Genomic DNA, 22,254 nt, shown 5'->3' with positions numbered 1-22,254 from the left:
AATAGAAATGCCTCAATATTTCAATCGAATTATGCTCGTGTTACATCAAGTTTTTGTCTAAAAAATTGATTTGCATAATCAAGTTTTTGGGGTAAAACTCGAAACTTTAAACATTTATTTAAGTCTAAATCTCCGTGTTAAGGCTGACTTTGTTCTTAAATTGATTTATAGTGGTTTATTGTGATTTGTGACACACGTAGGAATTGCTAAATACGACTTTAAATGGCGTAGGGCGTTGTATATATGGAGTTCAGAGATTAGCATTCAGCGAGTGTAAATAAGACGGGTTGCCAGTATTAGCGAATATGGTTAGAAAAGCGTTATATAAACTTTTAGACGCTATTTCTGTATTTCTGGAAACAAAATAAACGATAATTTGCAGTTCTGAAAGTGTTTACTTACCTCAAACATTATAGGAGTAGGTACTTAACTTAAGAGAGACATGACTAATTAGTTTATCGTACCTAATAAAAAAATATTTAAATAAGTTCAGTATCTACTTATATATTTAAACGTAAGGCTATTTTATTTACGTAGCATCTACAGATAAAGATCTAGAACATATACGTGACGCATTTATTAACGAACGATGCATCTACTTCTAAGGTATATTGCTTAACATAGAACTTTTTGTATTAGCAGCTACTGTATTTAACATATTAGGACTTTTTTCAATATAAAATTAATTAGTTCATAAAAACAACGTTTCCACTCCAGCTAATACTCTATCGGTGCATTGTGCAAGTAGCCTTGCGCCTACGCCCGCCCCCGCGCCTCTCACCTCGCATACTTGCCCACTAAATGCTGATCTTTGAAGACGTCTTGTGTTATAAGGGTCAATTGTCTATGCGTAGGTTATGGATGTCTATAATTTATGGTCATAGACACTAAACACGTTTCATTGTTGGCGGTATTACGTTTGATTAATATTGTTAAGTTCGTTTCAATGCGATTCAAAGTTGAATTAAAAATATTTTTAGTGCATGGAAATAAAGTTCATACTACTTACGAATTGAATCGGAAAATATAAATTTGGTCCACATCACATCAAGTTCACATCAATGAAAAAATGTTTATCTACTTCAAATTTACCAAAGATTAAAGACATACCTAGTTAAAAATGGGTTAAAAACATGTTATACAAACAGTAATTCTAAACTCTACTCTCTAAACTACTAAACTAAGGGGATATAGTAAACATAGGTATTTATTATAGCGATCAGTACACTAATGCGAACACAAGGCTTAATAATAATCAGCAAAGAATTTAATTAAATTTCACTGAACATTTCTGTTTTATATTTAACGTTAAAGACACTTGATGTGCGCTGTAAGTACCCAGACCCCATTTATGACGAACTTTGACGGACACTTGACTGATGTAACTCAGATTAAATGTCAGAACACGAAAGTAACCCTGAGAGCAAATAAACGAGATGTTTCGTTTATTAAATAGGCTTTAAAAACTATGTCTGTTTACAACTAATTAATAATTTGGAATTATTAATTTGGAAAAAGTCTAGTAATGAAGTTAATGTAAATGTCCATTACAAACTAACATTACATTATATATAATTAGTCTCAAAAGTTTTTCAATCAAATTACAAAGTATGACCGATTCTACAAGTCGTTCCGTGAACTTTGCAAAAGACAAAAAGTCAGTCATTAATTAATTTTACAGGCGCGTTAAAGTTCGTTTTTCTATATAAAAAATCAGATTACGTTTGTAAAGTTCAAGAGAAAAGTCATCTTTTTATTCGTAAAGTATGCCATTTAAACTATAAGTGTAAAATGGATTTTTCCTTTTCTCGCATTTTATTTCTAGTTTTGAAATTACGGATCTTAGACTGCCTAGTTTTAATCTAGTTTTACTTTTAAGGTTATTTTATAATGACGTGCTATATTCTTCTTGTTGGGTTTTAATTAATGATTCTGCGATTCAAACAAATATTCAAAAAAAAATTATAGAGATGTTTAAAAGTAATTAAAAATTAGTTACTACCACTACCTATTATGGAATTTGACTAAACGTAAATAATACGATGAATATTTTATAAAATAAATTAAAAGTCTCATTTACTACAGTATATTATGTAAACATTAATAGATTTTACACAGGTTAATAAATGCAAATATCATTTCCGAGTTATTAAGCACAAATTAATTCAAAGAATTGTATTATGTTACGATGTTACATAATTGCGAAGGAAATAGTAAATCATAAAGAAGTAGTAACGTTTTAATCATTTAAATACATGGACAGAACAAAATGCGTACTAACTTTCTCTTTTAGATTTATGTAATTATCACTTACTGGTATAAGCTTGATTTTTATAAAACCTTTTTTAATTAGTTATTATGTAGGTGTGATAAAATTCTCACTGGAATTACATAAAAAACAAGTTATGACCAATAATTAAGAATAATTGAAACCCTATAATTTATAAGTGACACAATTTAAAAATGTCATTAATTATCTCATTCATAATATTCACCTAAAAAGCTTTACATACATTCGATCTCATTAAGAATTACGGAAGTATTTATGTTGGTAAGTTGTAGGCAAATAAGAAACAGTTGTAAAGCGATGAAATGTACACGATGGCATTGGTAGAGCTTTTATATAGAGTAAGCGCGCACTTGCCACATGTTGTCTTAATGAAGATTTATTTTGTACGCTCCGTTTGATTATCGATTCACTAGGGCTGTCGCTTCGTTTACTTTCACATCACATAAAAAATAGAGCTTACAACTCTTTGCATGTTCAAATAAATTTTCTAGAGTTTCACGAAAAAAATGATTGGATAAAGAACGTGAGTAGGTGCTCTACATAAATTGTATTACTTCAATTGAAATGTACCAAAATGTAATTTATCCCAAACGAATTATCACACTTCTGTGATGTTGTATTTTCAATTTTTTGAGTTTGAACAGACGATTTGACATTTAAGTAGCAAAATAACGAGCTTATTAATATTTAAGAAAAGGATTATGTATCTCTATATCTTTCAAGTGCCAACCCTACATAAATAAAAGCCGTATGTATTTACTACCCTAATAGGATAATTGTGAGTAATGGGGGACATTTCACTGAAGCATTTGAGTATCTGATGGACATTGTAATAGAAATTGATTTATTATAGAACAAGCAAGTTCAAAATAATTGCATTAGGGTTCTCAGTTACAACTAAAATACAATGTATTTCCTATTAGTTATTGCTCGTTACGTTTTTGCAACCTATCGTTTTTAATGATGCTAGATAAACATTGTATGCATACTAAAAATACAAACATTTTAGCAACTATTTTGTGTTAAAAAAATAACGAGCTTTCTAGTTCATAGTAGAGGTCTAATCTTAAAGCTTATTTCGCTCATAATTTCCCTGAAATATTTATTTCCCTGTTCTATAACACACGTATTGATAGTACTGTCTTCTAGATTGTATAGCAGTTTTTATTAGAATTGGAATTATTTTTTTCACTTGCGAATTAAATAAGTTAATAGTTACTGAACATTATATTATGTTTGTTTTATCTATAAATGTACAAATTAAATAAGGAAAAAAGTATTGCGGTATCGTGTTAGAATGTCGTTATGGTTGTTTAGTCATATTATATCTGTGACAATAGAATCACAAACTAAATGCAATATTAAGATTTAGGTAGTACCTAGTAGGTACGACGGATTAGCGCCAAGCGGGCCGCTTGCCAATCTTCATAATCATCTTGATCATATTTGCATCCGAACTTTCATATTTTTGGCAGAGATACCACTACCGCATGTTAGTGGAGTTTCACTAATTGATGACATTTTATATGCAGCTCTTTTGCATGGTATTAGAAAAAATTTCACTTTCAATTTATGAAATGGCCAAAGGTGAATGAATTTGCTCAACCATGAGGCGAGGAAGCTTAAGAGCTTACACTTAATAGGTATAAATAGATTTTTACATGTATTGTACTAATCTTAGTAGGTACCTACTAATAGATGACTGGTTAAATTTCCAAATACGTCGTTATGTTTATATAATCAGTTGCTCTTGTTTTATTTATATCCACGAGACCAGAAACAAAATATGCACCTAATGAACATGTATATCAACTTTCATTATCATCTAGCTGCTGCCACGCTACACCGTGGGACATTATAGTTGCATGGATGAGAATTGAGGGCAAATAAGTATTTAAAACCAATCCTTTATGCTCACATTTTCAGCAACATGCCGTGTCATATCGTGTACTCAATACTAAACATTTTTATAAATTGAATTATATATGTTCTACATATACATAGCCATATTTAATTAAGTTCAGATATCCATCGCTTTTATAAAAGAGAAGTATGATAAGGTGAACATAATTATGATGGAGATTTCTATAAATTAGGTATAAAATAGATCTATTTTTAATTTAGACGATTGTCTTTATTAACATTTAGAATTTTGATATATACTCATTGCTAACAAAAACTTTGTAGCTGAACCCAAACGTTAAAACTGTCCATCGAAACCAACATTTTATAAAAATTTAATGACACAACATCCGACGTTCGCTATAACTGACCTTAGTCACGCTTCGGTAGCCCTAATACATTACCTATAGACATGCTCAGATCACATAATTACGGCAAGCCCATTCCGTGCATTACCTAACAATGAGATAGAGTTAACAATGACTATCAATCTTTACGTTTGTCATTCGATCTCAAAACAATGGCTGGCGTCATATTTATGTTTTTATCTGGTGATGGATGTTGCATTGCGCCCAGTGCCAATAATATATTTGCCAGTATTGTCAAGCTAAGAATGGGGACGTAATCAAAATGTATTTTAAAATAGCTATTTAAGATTAAGATTAATTGTATTTGAGAATATTTAGAATGGTGAATAAATTTATTGATTGATAATTTCTCGCATTTTCTTGATTTATATAAGTTTGAGGCTTCATTCGTCCTGCGTTTCTATTCTAGACCATGATATAACTGCAGCAAGGAGCGATGAAAATAATTTTTACGGGAATAGTAATGTAAGCTAGCCACTAAACAATCACGTAGGAATGTGTTTTTCTATGTAGGATAATATTAAGGAAATGGTGGTGGAAACCGAGTGCTCATTATTGAAGTGAAAATTTTTTAGGCACGTTAAGAGTAAAATTTTAAAGTCGCGTCATGGAGTAAGGCAATGATTTTGGTATCTTTGAATATGGTCAAAGAAGTTTCACTTCTGACACGTGTGATCGGCACACACCTTGCACACACACTTTTTTATATTTTTAATACTTCACAGACACATGATCCTACACAAGATTAAAGAAAACATATTTTTATCGTATTTCAATATCTAAAGGATACATTATACCAGAAACGAACGACAGGATGTTGTATTTCCTGGTATTCCCGTGTGATATTTACAAGATTCTTTTGTTTTATTTTCATACAGCAGATTGGTAATATGTACTTCTGTATTCTAAAATAATGTTTCTTTTCAAAAATACTTACTTCCAAATTCTACGCCTATCTAAATGATAACCTCCCGTTCGGACTCGTAGTAAAATAGGATACGATGATTTTCATCAATATTTAAATTATCTAATCGAAAAGAGATATTTTGTATCGCTTTATATATTACTGGATATAAATTATATCTTTTCGTTGCACGCACACCAAGCTGTTGTTTATAAATGTGTTGCCGCAATATATTAGATTATATTGCGGCAACACATTTATAAACAACTCGTCCGAAACAAAACTAATAAACAATTTCAACAAAGTTACATGTTAATCCATATGGATAATGCGACATTGGAAGTAGAAACTAAAATAATAGGTACCACATAATACTTACCCAGTAAAAGTTTGCGCTTGTCGTTAATTTTAAAATTCGGTTCGAACAGTTGACAGCTTGAGAACGTTGTAGTTAAATATTCACGAACTTCGTTATTCTATCTCTACATAGATGTTGATTTTAAATTCAAGTTGTTTAGTAATTTAGGCGACTAATTACTAGCATACAAATTTAATTTGTCTTGTACGTGAAGCAATTTTCTGTATGTTTAGTTATTTTCCTAATGATAAAGGCGCGCTCGCGCCGGCGCAATGATGTAACACCAAGGTCGCATAGTGTCATTCCAACCGGTTTCATTGCCGCGTTTTTGCGTTGGTTTTTTTTTTAATTTTTCGATACCTGTCATTATTCATGTCTAAGTTAATTAACTCTGTATTATAATGTTTTTGTGAGAGCTTCCGCTGATTGTTATTTTTTAAGTTATTTCTAGGGTTTTTGTAAATTATTTTGTGCTTACAATTATTTTCTAACTAAGATAGCAGAAAAATTAAAACGTCGTGTTAAAATCTCAAGAAATTCATGAGTGGTCTAAGCGGTTCAATTTGTGCACTTTCTCAATGTCAGGTCGAGTTGACAATGACCTAGATTTTGCTTTTATTAAATAAAACATTTTGTTGTTTACATTTTAGGTACATAACATAATAAATGATTTAACACCATTTTAATTTAAATACATCGAAGATTTGTTTCTTAAATATTTTATAATAAGGAAAACTAGATATGAGAATGTTAAGATTTAAAAAAATATCTTACACGAGAAAAATAATAGTAAGAAAAGCAATAATTAAATAAAAAGTAATACTTTTGTTTCAAGTAAAAATGTAATAAGAACATTGTGCCGGTTAAGGTTCTTAGCAGCGTAAACAAAGAGTCTAAGTCTAGATTATAGGAAGCCATTCAGCTGCAGTTCGTGTGGAGAATACCTACTCGTTAATAATTTAGAGCAAACGTGGTATGTTTGGGTTAATGCCTACTTATCATAATACCTTTAATTGTTCTAGACACTTCGACGACACATACGGTATTGGATTAAAAATAGAAATTGATCAACAATTAGCTTTTATTCATAAATAATTATACATAAGTAACATAATATCAAACAAGGAGCTTAGTAACTATGACTTAACCACTGGAACATAGACATCTAAATAATATTGTAAAACTTATTGCATCAGTCATCCGTTTATCCAACTGCTATGTAATATTCTTCAAGTTCATCGGGGTAAGATACAGATTTATACGGATCGATAATCTCTGAATTAGCCCATGATGGATCGTCTAAAGACATTTTAAATGGGGCAGCCGTACTCAATACAAACGCACCGTTTACTTTTATTTCTGGGTATACATCAGTCGTAAACTCATCATCTAATTTAAATAATGAATCATGCTCAGCGTTGATAGCATTCTGATCACTTCTATCAATATGTGTTTTATTAGAATCTGTATCATTACTACATGATATTACATCAATTTTATCTAGCGTTCTGACATCACATTCGTTACTCTGGCCGAGGATCGACGCATTATTTTTATCATATATCTTTCTGTCATCGTAAATAAACGCACGTGGTGATAATGTTGTGGCGTCTGGCATTGTATTGATAACGTCTGTCAAGTGTGATGAACTTGTTGTATCTAATATAATAGATTGTGAGTAATGGTTTATATTGCATGAATCACTTGAACTTTTTGTTGATAGAGTCTGCTGAAAATCAGCAATTATTTCTGGTTTCTCGGTTAATGGATTAAAACAATTTATCCACGATTGGGTTATATTATCTGCTACTTCGCAAGAAAGCTCATGTGATGTTCGTTGTGTCGTTGCATAGTAATTGTTATGGAACAACGAATAAAAATCGTAGTCGTCCGAATTGGAATGTGAATAACGTAATATATCCTCTAGTATATCACTTTCCTTCATATTAGGTAGACCATAATAATCGTTCGTCGTATTCGATTTATCAGACTTTAATATGTTTTTAATTGATGCAATAGCTTTGTTCGCGATACTGGCGTATATTTTTGCATACAATGCGGTTTTAATGAGATCTTCCTTTTGTACACATTGTGGCATTGGTGTAGCCGTATAGACGTTTTCAGAATTAATATTAATTTCAGGTTTTATTGTATCATAGAATTGTAATTCCTTTTGTCCAAAATCATAGTTCGTTGCATCAGGTTGATGTTTTAAACTATTTGCCTGGTTTGATACTTTTTTGGATGCTTTGCTAATATTTTTTGAATTCTTACCCTTTCGTGATGTATAAGATGATTGTGAGCTGGCTCTATGAGCTCCTTTATAATCAGTGTTTATTTTATTTTGAGTACTTTCTACTGTTGTTTTTACAACTTTTGGAGGGCAATTCCAATAATTTGGTTGCCAAATATCCTTTGCTTTCTGTGGATATTCAACTTCGGGAAATACACCTATATCTCTGTAACTGGGAGCTGATGAAAATTCAGCCATTGTTTTATTTTCACGCCCCTGACGTAGTGGGTAATTTTGCGTTTTACCTGCCTTCCTATTTTTATTAGGTTTTGTTGCATGTGAAATAGGGTATGGGGATTTGTTACTTTTAACCTTAGGAGAATTATATTTTTGAGGCAAATTTTTAGCACTTTCTCGAAAATGGAAAGGCATATTGGGTTCCGAAGCGGTTGGGTACTCGATTTCAGGAAAATTGAATTTTTCGCATAGATTTTCATGTTTTGCATTATTCATTGTCCTCGCTGGAATATTTACGTTCTTTGAATTTGTTCTCAGCTTCAGTCTTGTCCCTGGTTCTGTTGAGTTAATATTTATGGATTTCTTTAATTTGTTTTCTAATTTTTGGGCCCGTGATAAATTTCTCGGCAAACAATTAGCACTATTTATCTGCAATAGATAAAGTTATGTGTAAGTTAAATGTAATATAATTCCGAAAATCATTTGCAGCTATAAAACATTAATAACTTATATATTAAAAACTTACCAATAAATACATGGCTATAAAAATAAATAAAGCCACTCTTTCACGAACAGCCATGCTGAAGTGTAAACAATACTCTTTATCACAATTATTTATAACACACATTTCAAATTATTTTCCTAGGAAATTGATGCGTTACCTAAATTAAATGCTTATCAGTGAAATATAGAACTATTATTACTTTTTATGTAATCAGTGTGTATTGTAATCATTTGATTGTTATAAATTAGTTCCAATAGATATATTACTATTGCACGCATTAATTAAAACATCCATTATTTGGTAACACACTTTATTAAATAATTTAATAATAATTAATTTCTAAAATTATGACAATATAAGTTAGTAATCAGGACATGATGTAACTGCACTTTCTGTAGATAAATCAATATTGTTATAATTTAGTAACGCTGAATCAGAAGATACTTTTATACAGTCATCATTTTCAAGTATTGAGTTGATGCATATAGCGTTATTACAATATATCTTTTCTCTTTCATCTTCAGATATATATGAGGTTGCAGTATCTTCAAATTCTGCATAATCATAGAGTGGTGGTGGTACAATCTGTTCATCGTATTGTGGCATTTCTCCTATATTTATTATTTCCTCGATTAAAGAGAAATTGTAAGACATTGAATCTGTTATTTCACATGTTGCGTCCCCTGAGATATCATCATCGCTACGATTTTCATCAACAAAATCAGAAATATTATTTGCTGCTATACCATTTTTAAGAACTTCAATATTAACGTTAATTGTAAGCGGAAGAGAAGATTCCGTATACTTTTTTAATTTTTCATTTAACAAAGATGAATAATTTATGTTGCTTTTTTCGTCACACTCTTGAGTTTCTTTTGAATTATGTTTTCCAATAATTGGATTCATATTTTTTCCTTTTCGATTTTTGGAATTGTATCGAGTATTTTTCATGCAATTATCTACAAAGTAACTACATATTGTATCTTGTTGACACTCGTTTGATTTCGATGAAAGGCAGTTATAAGATTGTTTTACATCATTCTCGAACGGGCCCGTAATGCTGTCTCGAAATTCTGATAAAAAGTAGTAAGGCTGTGTAGAATCTAATATGGAAATAGGATATACCTATAGTTTCTGGGAAAATAGTTTCAGAAATTCGTGGTTCAAAAGGCGATAAAGTTGACCCTTCTTTCGCTGATGATTTCAAATATTTGCGGCACGGTGTGCGACGAATGTTCGTTTTTTGCTTCAGACTTGTTTGCACGTTAGCACTTTCTTTCCAAACGTCGGTTCTAACGCCACTGACATATTCCTGTGAAAACAATAGAAAATAAACTATGAATAGCTAGGACACACTACTACCATCTACTACGTAACAAAATTTAAGGGCCCTTAGTAGGTGAACACGGAAAAATGGACTGTTTTCTATGAGCTATAATTGAAAATATTGAGGTTTTTTCGCACTGAAATTTCTAATATGTATTACAGAACGTATGTGTGATGGGATGACTGTTTCCAAAACACGATTGGAAAAATTTTGCTCGATAAAAAAAAATCCTGAAGTTACCTCTAAAATATCATATAAATGCTCATTACAACCGTATTTTACGATAATAATTCGTATAAAATCACAAGTACATAGGCATTTACCTTCTCGATTTCGTGACTGTTTTAGATTTAGAAAATACTAAATATTTTCATTCACTTTTTGATAAAAATGTGAATGGCGCTTACGATTTTTAGTTTCGAGCACGTTGATTCCATACTAAACGCGGACCCCCTCACCGCTTACCTCAGGCCCGAATAGCTGAATTTTCGCTGACCGCCTAACCCCCCTTAATAGGAAACTTACTTTCGTAACAATCACGACGATAAGCCATATCAATAGCATCTTGATGTGTGTAATTGTAACAAGAAAATCATTTCACAAATGTAAATAATAGAAAATAGAACAATTGTTTTTTTGTTTCAATAAAGATAATCGAACAATGCAAATTGTCTACAGTGACCTATATCTTAGTCATTAATAACAACATATTCACAGAAATATATTCTTTTATAGCTATACATAATAACTTACAAAATAAATTACATTATTTTGTTGCAACTTGAGACGAAATTACTATAAGACGTATATGTTATCGGAAATAAGTAAAACATTTCACATTATAACCTAATTATTAAATGTATGTTATGTTTTGATGGTTTCAATACGATTAAAAGTCTAACATGTAAATTATAAATGATAATAGGTTCGGGTTGAAATTAAATTAGTCCAATAAAAATAAGATATTTATTATGGCTTTTTACAAACATTCGAAAACAGGCATATAAAAATATGATTCCTATTGGATTACAATTTACACTTTCCATCTATACTATCTTTGACAGTTTTGGTATATATTCAATTCAATGTTTTCCATAATTTGTAAAAAATATTTACCAAACTATTAAAATATATTTGCATTTGTGTCATCAATGTGCCAATCCAATTTTTTTCAACCATACATAATAGTGACAAAAATATAAGATTCCAATAAAAAACTTAAAAAGCTATTTCGCTGAAATGTACCATCAAATATATTTCTAAATCCGGTCGAAGCAATCTCATACAGATTGGTAATCGATTATTTAGATTTTCGCTGAGGCTCGCATGCCTTTAAATTCGAGACGAACGTGATTTAGTGTAGCATAAACAAATCCGAACAGATTTAGGGCGGGCTTTTTTTAAATGAGGTTTAATAAGTATATTGAAACTTACTAAACCTCATTTAAAAAACTGTCCGAAAATATATGCTGTTAATTTATGGTTAAAAAAAAAATAAAAAAAATTAGCAGCGCTGACATCCACAACCGCCACAACCACAGTTGTTGAAGCCACCAGCGTAAGGAATTGGGATGGGGATTGGGGCTGGAGGCTGGGCCATTCCTCCGAAACCGCCACCATTTCCGAGCAGAGCCATCAATAGTATAGGCAGCAGAATTTCTAGATCGTTGTCATCATTATCTCTGTATATAGCGGGATGTCCATAGGGTCCATGTCCGTATGGGCCGCAGTTGCCCAAGACGGTCTGAAATAAAAACCAAATTAAGTATACATGTTGTTGATGCATATTAGACTGCTTACTCATGAATCTACAAATAATGTTCATTGTTTTATATACTACAACTAGCGGTCCGCCCCGGCTTCGCCCGTGGTACCTACATGTTTAAACTATCCTATCTCTCAAGTTGGATCGAACTGCACATGGTGTGCAGCATTTAATTATAATCGGTTAAGTGGTTTAGGAGTCCATTGAGGACAAACATTGTGACACGAGATTTATATATATTAAGATAATTTTACAAACAATAATTGGTAAATTGGAACCTACCTTGACGATGAGTAATAAAGCAAAGAGGATTGTAACTTTCATAGAAGCCATTTCGATTTTTATGAAATTCAAAGAAATTATTTCCTTTTATATACTCTATGTCCTTGTCCTATAATATTTAGCAATGCATCGGATTTCGTAAATAGGTATATGTGTCAACAAGAGCACGTAGATAGAATCAAAATAGTTAGAATTCTTTCGAATTACAATAAAAATAAATTGTATTTCACGGTAATGATATAACTATGTAATTAATGTTTGTTTTTTTTTTGTGTTTTATGTAAATCTTGTGTGTGTTCAATAAAGTATTATCTATCTATCTATCTATTATTAGTATAAGCAACAACGTATTCTAAGTTACATAGAGTTTTATTTCAATTGAAAATACAATTAAATAATAATAACTACCTACTTAACCTAGTAAGTAAGCAATTTTATTTTTTTATTCCATTAGCTAGGTATATTATTTTTTTTTTGGAAAATGCTCGTTAGGTTTTGACTTCCTAAGTCTATTTAATTCGATTTTTATTGCAGCTCATTTAAAATGTTTACAAGAAACATTTTTTCAAATTAGATTTATTATTTAATAGGCATGAGACGAGGAAACCTATAAAAAGCCGCAGACATTAACGTTACTAGATCACTCATTTAAAAGGAAATATATTAATTTTTTATCTTTATTTTTAAAGCCGTAACCGAATGACGAAATGAAAATCTACAATATTTTTACTATTTTCTTATTAATTATGATATATAATATTGACTAAACCAGTAAAATAAGCTCTAAAAATAGCTACCAATATCAAAATATACATGCCACCTAATTGCTAAGTTTTTACAAAACTTAAACACTAAATTAAAAACAAATATATATCTTTCCGGCATTTATTTGCATAATCTGTGGCATAATCTCTTCTAACAAAAGATATAACCTAATTCATTATATACTTCGTGTATTTAATACTTTACAAGATTAAATATTTAGCGAAACAGCTATAGAGTAAATTATGAACAAATTTCTGAATTCAAACTTTTGTACAAGCTAGTTACGAATCTTAGAGTGATTATTGTTAATTAGATACATATTGAGTTAATCTTATTATTATTAACTGACTTAGTAAGAAAGTTAATAATAAATATGAATATATTTTTGATGATTAATTAGTAAGATCAAGAGACTATTTTATCACGCGTTTATAAGCTTCACCCAGACTTCATAGTGTGTAACCGATTATCCGACTCCTTTTTACTCGATTTTGATCCATGATAATACAATTATTTCATGAGTTTATCTGAGTATTTCTATTTAGATTTTTTATACTGTATTTATTTTATTCTAAACAGGATTGCTTGAGTGTATAATATATGTATGTTGAAACTAAGTGTAATTTTCGTTAGACAACCTCTCTAAATCAATTTGTAGTCCCCAAAACCCCTTCAAACCTTGCTAATAACATTTTCGAGGAAATTGATATTACATCTATTTAACAGGATTCTCCTTGATTAACATTTCGATTGAAAATTATTTCATTGATAATTTCCATAATACAAAAATGCCTTGTATTAGATTTTTGTGCACATAGCTTTACTAATCACAAAAGCTCATTGATTTAAATAGGTTAAATTAATAAATAAAACATACAAAACAATGCTGTTTACTCGAACTATATTTATTCATATTTTGTACAATCGATACGAGCAATCATCTCTTGAGAACTGTTTTGATTGATAGCGTTATTAGATCTGCAAGCTGCATTGCAGTCTTAGTTGCGGCAACAGTTTGACATTCCACATGAGCAGCATGGTACAGGGACTGGGTAAGGGATGTATGTGGGAGCATCGTTGTCACCACGAGCTAGCAGAATCTCCAACCAATCACGTAAGTCGAATTTGTCGTCATCTTTTATGACGATGACTATTGGCTGGTTATTCGGGACTGATGTAGCTGGGTTATAAGCCGAGGATTCCATGTAGTTGGCCATACCATATTCATATCCCGGTTGTTCATACCCGTAGCCTGAACTGCATCCTTGGTAGCACTTTCCAGCAACCGTGAAACAAAACTAAACTTGTATTAGGTAGTTATTGTATAGTTATATTTACTTTCTTAATTAAAATATATTTACCTTCCACAAGAGGAGTCCTAGAAGAATTTTTCCAACCATGGCTACGTACTCAGTAAGCCTATTGAAATGATTAAAAAATAGGAACACCCATTTATATAAGTAAAACTATTAAAAATTTGTATCTACGTTGTCTATCTCAAGTATAGTTTTGCTTGTGATGATTTTGAAGTTTTGAAATACTTAGTTGCACAATTTTCAAGAGTTCTCAGTATGTTTGATAACGTAGAGGACAGACACCATTGACCATTGTCAATATTTGTAAGTATATTATAGAACGTAATAGAACCGTGAGAAAACGTAATGTATGTAGCATAGTTGTATTTTTTCTAGTTTAAAGGTCATATACACAATTTTTTAAATAGGTAATAATACCTATTTTTTAATATTTGATAAACTACGGAAGGTCCACAGAAAGTGTTTATTTGTACAAATAGTAAAATATGAAAAAAATATGTTATTAGGTAAAATCAAAATTAATGATTTCATATTAAGAACTCTTTGGACCTCTGATTTGGAATAAAACTCGTGAAAAGTAATTAATTAAATCTAGAGATTACAAAATGATTCAATTATCTATAAATAAAATATTTATTTAATTAATTATTAGCTGTTGCTCCTATATTTATTTCACGTAAAAAATTAAAACTCGTAAGGTATGCAATGAATCAAATTTTATTTCAAGAACATTACAAGGATTCCAATCACGCATTTATTAATCGGTTCTGATATGTAAGGTGACTTCATTGTCCCTTCCATTCAGTGCTTGTATCGCTGGTGATTGCATGATTGTGATATCGTCTCCATAATTTTGAGTAGAGTCCATGATTCCACACGAGGTCTGAACAGGCACAGGGTATGGAATGTAATTAACAGTACTTCCAGAATTATTGTCGTCACAACCGCATCTGTTGTCATTATATCCAAAACCTGTTGGAACAGGGTAGAAAGTATAAGGCATCTGTGCAGGGTACGAGCCATAACCACCTGAATTTCCTCTGTTTCTCATTGCAAAGAGTAAGAAGTAGAGCAGATGGTGCCAATCGTCGTCGTCGTCATCTTCGTAGATAATTGGTGGCATGTAATTCATCGGGGGGTAAGGTGGATAGTTCGGTTGCTGGTTGTAGTCGTGCGAGGCTGGTGCTCGCTCAGAAGAACTTTCACATGACAAAAATGGTTTAATTATTGCCGGTATGATGCAATGGCTTATTGGCTGAATCATTGGTGTGGCTGTAGCTACAGCAGATGAAGGTTGCGAAAGATACTCCACGCGACCACACTGAGCGGCTACATTGTAGACCTAAAAGAATTTTGTTCATTATCGTACAGTCGATAACACTTTGAATTTTTTTTTTTATATTATACTTTACCTCCACTGAAATAGCCGCTACGAAAAGAATTATCCTTAGTGACCCCATTTTGAAATATCATTGACCAAGTTAAGGTATTGCATTCTTATTTATAGTAATGATTTCAAAACAAAGCATGTACTTAATTGACGAGCATTGTGAAATGTTAAAATGTATGGATAAACACGTATTCACATTAAATGTGTCTCTAAAATTTATTAAAGTATTATTTCATATTTAAGTAGATGGCTCTGCCATGTTTTAACAATAACACGTCATGTTCGTAAATTTTTAGCAAATACTATTGTTTACCTGTGAAATTTAATTTATTGTGGACTGCTGAATAGATTACATTCAAGGTAAAACTTCTGCTTGATATAAAAAATTTGCCTTTTTTTCCGGCTAGTATGCATAATGTTAGGTAGTTTTTAATGTTTTGGCAGATTTACTTTTTTACATTAAGTAGATATCAAATCATCAAATTCTCATCAAGATCAAATCATTGAATAATCTTTGTGAATAGTGTAAATATTTCCTTTTTAATTTAGCCATACTTTATCAATGTTTAAAATGAAACAAAGCGTAATGGCAAAATAAGTTTATTAACAAACAATAGGGCTACTTATGCCGATTGGAATGGGGAAGGGTATGGGAATTGGGCTGTCATTACTGCAGCAGCAGCAGCCATTGCAACAACAGGGTCCTGGATTGAAGTTCCCTGGAGAAGAGTTTCCGAATCCACCATCAGTCATCATCAGCAGAATGATGGGGAGGATATGCTTCCATGAGTTCTTCTCTTTTGATTTGACCACTATAGGATAAGGTGGGTAGCCTGGGTAACCAGCTGAACTATCGTACCATCCTGGACATTGAGATGCTACGAACACCTGAAATTTTACGTTTCAATATAAATTTTATATGCAGTCAATAGTGCGGTTGGATAGTACAATTCTTATATAAGTTACAATCAATGTTGTGGCTAGGAAGAACAATGCTATGTATTGTGTTTTTATGGAGTAGATTTTAAACGGTTAATAAAATTTAAGGTTAGTAAAATGTATAGAGATATAAATTTTTAAAAACTTTATTGACTCAAATGGAAGGTTTTGTAATTAGTAAGTATTGTATTTTACATCAAAGTTAACATTTAAGTTTTACAATCACAAAGAAAACTAAAGTATTATGTCTGTTATACGTCTTGGTCCTTATTTTGGTACCCAGAAGAAATGGAAATACCATTATAATATATTAAACAGGGCTCTCTTTTTATTCGTTCCTCATTGTTCAGGAATTTTACCGTCAAGTTTGCCATAATTTTCTATTACGTTATAAACTCAGTAATTTGGACGTACCAATTTGATTGAGCATAAATTCCGCTCTTACGTTAAAATATTGACGAACATATCAATGTATACTAGCAAATATAGAGTGATAATCAAAATGTTATTTTCAGTGATTGAACTACGAATTCGGTGGAGAACTGACTCGAATTAAATTGACTTTTTAACAGTTCCTTAAAAAAATCTCAATTTACGATTCCCAAAGTCCTCCTACGCAAATTCCTACAAGATACCTACTATCTTTAGAATATATCTTAGAAATTGACGATAGTGACAGCGATATTTCTAAATGTAGAGAATATGTTTGTAATACAATAAAACAAATAACTTACATCGAGATTGGCCAAAAGGGCAAATGTACAGCAAAACCACCATAAAGGCGACATGTTTGTATATTTGTACTATTAATTCGATTGCCCTTTACGTTTTATATCATAATATTATTATGTATTATCGAATTAAGTAATCTGATGTCAACATTTCTTAGTACTTACGTTACAATATCCAATAATAATTGCGTAAATAATTATTAAATTCTTGCAATTTTCACACTATAAGACATAATTATTGTTCTTTAAAATATGATGAAACAAGGTAATATAATTTAAAAATAATTTTAATTTCACGCACATAAATAAAAAATTATGATTCCGCAAAAACTTTATTATTATACAGAAGTATGTTACAACTTTTATTACGTCTAAACAATGAGATTTTAATTCTAAGTAAATTATTATTTATTAAATAAACTAGTTAATTAAGATTATCCTTATTTTTGTGACTCATAATATGTTTTACAAACTTTTAGTTTTCAATCCCTCTTTGCGATAATGTACATCAGGAGCGGTAAGATTTCCCTCACATTGTTCCCTTGGTTGTAATTGTAAGCGTAGGGTATTGGAACTATTGTAGGTAGAGGCGCAGGCGCATTTGCACAGCCACCACAACTGCAGGCATTGACATCTGTTACCTTTGAGTTACAAATAAAATTAATATTCAATCTATACTTATATAATAAAGCTGAAGAGTTTGTTCGGAACTGAGAAATCAGAATTGAAAAAATGTTTTTGTGTTGAATAGTCCATTTATGATTTACCGAGGAACTAGCTTACCGTCCGCGGCTTCGCCCGCTTTATCTAAAACCTAATAAATTATATACTAAAACCTTCCTCTTGAATAACTCTATCTATTAAAAAAAACCGCATCCAAATCCGTTGCGTAGTTTTAAAGATTTAAGCATACAAAGGGACATAGGGACAGAGAAAGCGACTTTGTGTTTTATACTATGTAGTGATGATGATGCATAACATCACTCTGCGACCAATTTTAAGAGCTTAGAGCAGTGAATAATAATGTATCTTTAAATAATTAATTATTCTATAAGATCTTTATGTCTACTGTTAAAACAATACATATTTAAAATAAATAAGGTTTCCATTGTTTTAAAGTTTCATCCTACGCGAGGAGAACTGTTAAGGTCATTTCGTATCTACTGTAAAAAAGGAAAAACATTTGACAACAGTTATGTTTTTTCAATACTTTCCTGTGGTTATTCAGATTTTAATATAAAATGTTGAATTACATTTGAAAATTTGATTAACCCAAGAAGAATCGCTAGTAAGAGACAAACCCTATACCTTAAACCTAATATAGGTAGGTACATTTAATTTATCGTGTAGTTTTTAAATTCTACGTATAAAATATTTAAGTGTTCGAAATTTGTGGGCGAGTAGGTACGATTTTATCTGTTAGAGCCAACCACGTCTATTATCCAACGGCATGGAATAACTAAATTTTTCTCTGTGATTGGATGCTCGATCTAAACGAGCTCGCAGTGACCTACAAATGCAAAATTGAAAATGAAAACGATGTTTTGAAAAATACTGCGATTAACATATTCTACTTCAAAATTATACCTAAATAATATGCCTAACTAATAATATTTTAAACGGTGATGATTAAGTAATTATTCCCATGCGAAAGTATGAATAAAACAAACACTTACATTCAAAATAACAATGGTGATGAACGAAAGAAACCAAACAGCTGAACCCATCGTGTAAATATTATGAAGAGAATATTATATAAATGATGCAAGCAACGCGAATTTATACATAATTTTTATCTTTTCACATTATGTCTTTGTGTGAGTGCTTTTGTTGAGTTTAGCATAATAAATTGAACATAGATTTGAGTGTAAAATAAACAAAGCGAACCGTATTTTATGACTCATGTTAGTAATTCCGTCAGACGAAGATATCTATACAATACGTGCTCAAGATATTTCTTGTAAATGTAAGGGGTTAGACTTGGGCTCTAAGAGACATAATGAAATAAACTCAGACATAACAATTGCAGGGAAGAAGAAGATATTTAATACAGGCATACTACCAAGCATGACGTATAGACGTCGTTTAAACTTATCCCCAAATTGTTAAATTAATTATTAAATACTAGCTGTTCCCTGCGGTTTCACCCGCATTGCTCCGCTCCTGTTGGTCTTAGCGTGATGATATATAGCCTATATTATAGCCTTCCTCGATAAATGGGCTATCTAACACCGAAAGAATTTTTCAAATCGGCCCAGTAGTTCCTGAGTTTAACGCGTTCAAACAAACAAACAAACTCTTCAGCTTTTTAACATTAGTATAGATTTTAATGGCATTGCTATAAGAAATATTAAACATAATTAAATAGGTACAAGGAGCAAAATAAAATACTTTTTTATGAAAAACAAAATAATTTATTTAATAAATAAAATTAGCTAATCTAACAACATTTACTTTGACTCGTCCTCATTATCATCTTCTTCATGATACTCCAAGGATTCGTCATCCTGAGCTTCTGTACTCACGTCAGGAATTTTATTTTTCAATTTTCCAGCTAATTTCGGTTCCCTTACGTTCCTAGTTGTCTCCATTTCATCAGAATATAATTCGATAGCTGGACCATCTTCACTAAGCGGGTATTTCTTTTGTTTAGAATAACTGCTTGAAATTTGAGGTTTCTTAGCTCGTTTTTTCTTACACTCACAGTCACAACCGGGATGGCATGGGCAAGAGTTTCTTTCCTTCAATAAATTAATTAACAGAGGAAGTATTGTTTTCAGAGTTGATGATTTTGAGTTCTGACTGAGATCGGAGGTGACTATTGTATTCACTGGATAACTCTGAACTACTCTGTATTGTGGTGAGCTTGTTTGAAGAACTGGAAGATACGCCGAAGGCAGAGGATCCTGTGTATTTAAAATAATATCATTTTGTCCTATCATAATACTTTGACTAGGATCGAAACTTGGGTAATAGTTTGAAACAGATGGCTGAGAAAATGAATAGGGATTGAAACTTGGGGCAGGACTATACATTTGTGAAGCTTCTATGACACCTAATGGAATTGTGACGGGTGTGGAACATCCTGGAGTTGAATGAATTCCATAATTTGAGTTCACAGAATAAGACGGAATAGCTTGAGGTGTTTGTAGAGAATATTGCGTAGGCATGCTAGTTTGAGAGGGCAATTGATAGGACATTTGTTGCCCTTGTAATGGATTAATTGCTGAAGCCGGAAGCATATTGTAATTTTGTACTGGTTCTGATAAACTTAAAGAAGGCATGTTCGCAGGAACTGGCGTATTGAACGGTGTAGCACCAGGTAAGTTTTTAGGCAAGTTGTTAGGTTGTTGTTGCAAGTTTGTTAACGACTGCATATTCATTTTCTGCAACGCCATTGATTGTTGTAAATTAAAAGGTAGTTCGGGTGGGGTATTTCTAGCATTTAGAGGATTGTTCGACTGCTGATTATTTCCCGGTAATTGCTGGCTTCCTTGAAAATTAGCCGTGTTCCCAATATTTCCATGTCCAGTAAAGTTCTTCAGAAATGATGTACTTGGACTGCTTTGCGGTGATTCAAGCGGCTTCTTACCAAAATTACTTTGTTTAAAAAAATTGCTTTGCTGCCCAAAGCAAGTCTGGAAAAAAGAAAAAATAATAATTAATATAAACTTCAATACACAACACAATAGTAATAAATATAAATAAAATAAGATTAATCATTACATAAGTGTGAAGATATATTAAGAGAGCCGTGAACAATATGGCGGAAGCCATTGTAAAAAGGTATAAAATGCGCATGTTTCAATAAGTACATATGATTATATATTTTGTATTAATATGTTATGTAATCTTCACACGGTTATCTGTTGTTGCAAGTAGCTTATCAATTACTACATCTGATTATTTTCTCGATTTATCACGTTTATATTATTTTATCTGTTTCAGTTGCATAATTTTGGAGATGCATTTAAAGAAAATGTAAAACGTGTTCCAGCATATTAGAACATATTTAAAACGTAACAAAAATGTGTGAACTAAATATTTTACATATTAGAGTAATCACAATAACGTAAACTAATTAGGTAAGTATACATATGCAGACTATAGTCAGAGATTTTCTAAATTACTCAACTAATGAATTAGCGACTCAGAAAACTTCCAGCCTGTACTTTTAACAAGCAAAACTTTGGTAAAAATTTTATAGTTCTTTATTACTGGTGCATTCAATAATTTTAATTTGTTGTTAAATTCTCTAAACAGAGCATTCTCCATTCTCTCGTAGGTATAAAACATCGGCCAAGTGCGAGTCGGATTATTTCACCAAGGGTTCCGTATAAGCTTGTTTTTTTATCATATAATTAGGTACATATTGTTTTGTATTATTAAATTGATGCTTTTCACCTTAACTATAAGACGTTGCTTCGTATCAAATTTCAACATTCCCTGTTCTGGGCTAGTAGGTTCTTATTCCCTTGCGAATGTCGAAATATTTTTACCATTAACGGCTCTAGCTTGATTGCAATTTGCAATTGCTTAGAAGTTAATTGTTTCTCACATTTTCAAGGAACAGTAGACCCGAGTATTTGATATAAAATTCTCTGATTCAGGAAAAAGGTCTTGAAAGACACACAGACGGACAGACGGACAGACGGACAACAATGTGATCTTAAAAGTGTTCTGATTTTTCCATTTGTGATTCGGAACCCTAAACATCACTTCGGGGTATATTTCAAATTTCAATTTCTTGTAGTAATTATGCCCACTTCTTACTCTTTTTGTAGAGTTTATAAAATAAAATAGTCTAGATGGCCTTATAGCCTTAAAAAATACTTAATTTGAAAAAAAAACCTTTGAAAAAATATAGACGTATCCATTTTAGTTTCACTGTAGCTATATCAAAGGATATTATATTTTACATTATTTTACGTACTCAAAAAAA

The 22,254-nt window shown here is 31.4% G+C and overlaps 4 protein-coding genes across 4 annotated transcripts in view; 1 reads left to right on the top strand and 3 right to left on the bottom strand.

The window, feature by feature from the left end:
• Positions 1 to 22,254, top strand: part of LOC123698712 — an 81,231-nt gene that overhangs the window by 16,277 nt on the left and 42,700 nt on the right. The gene's annotated exons all lie outside the window — the stretch shown is intronic.
• LOC123698744 lies at positions 13,821 to 14,344 on the bottom strand. Its single transcript, XM_045645496.1, has 2 exons — positions 14,298 to 14,344; positions 13,821 to 14,234 (listed from the first exon to the last, which is right to left on the bottom strand). Exons 1-2 carry the CDS (start codon positions 14,334 to 14,336, stop codon positions 13,935 to 13,937), a joined length of 339 nt encoding a protein of 112 aa, XP_045501452.1. The 5' UTR covers positions 14,337 to 14,344; the 3' UTR covers positions 13,821 to 13,934.
• On the bottom strand, positions 14,952 to 15,738 carry LOC123698719. The gene is made up of 2 exons (XM_045645473.1): positions 15,665 to 15,738; positions 14,952 to 15,594 (listed from the first exon to the last, which is right to left on the bottom strand). The coding sequence occupies exons 1-2, from the start codon at positions 15,710 to 15,712 to the stop codon at positions 15,010 to 15,012; spliced, it is 633 nt and encodes a 210-aa protein (XP_045501429.1). The 5' UTR covers positions 15,713 to 15,738; the 3' UTR covers positions 14,952 to 15,009.
• Positions 16,227 to 17,387, bottom strand: LOC123698733. Its single transcript, XM_045645485.1, has 2 exons — positions 17,316 to 17,387; positions 16,227 to 16,530 (listed from the first exon to the last, which is right to left on the bottom strand). Exons 1-2 carry the CDS (start codon positions 17,367 to 17,369, stop codon positions 16,246 to 16,248), a joined length of 339 nt encoding a protein of 112 aa, XP_045501441.1. The 5' UTR covers positions 17,370 to 17,387; the 3' UTR covers positions 16,227 to 16,245.

This window comes from Colias croceus, chromosome 2, assembly GCF_905220415.1.
Source record: "Colias croceus chromosome 2, ilColCroc2.1".
Taxonomy (NCBI): domain Eukaryota; kingdom Metazoa; phylum Arthropoda; class Insecta; order Lepidoptera; family Pieridae; genus Colias; species Colias croceus.
Note: the sequence above shows the minus strand (reverse complement) of the source record. Positions and strands in the feature narration are given on the sequence as shown.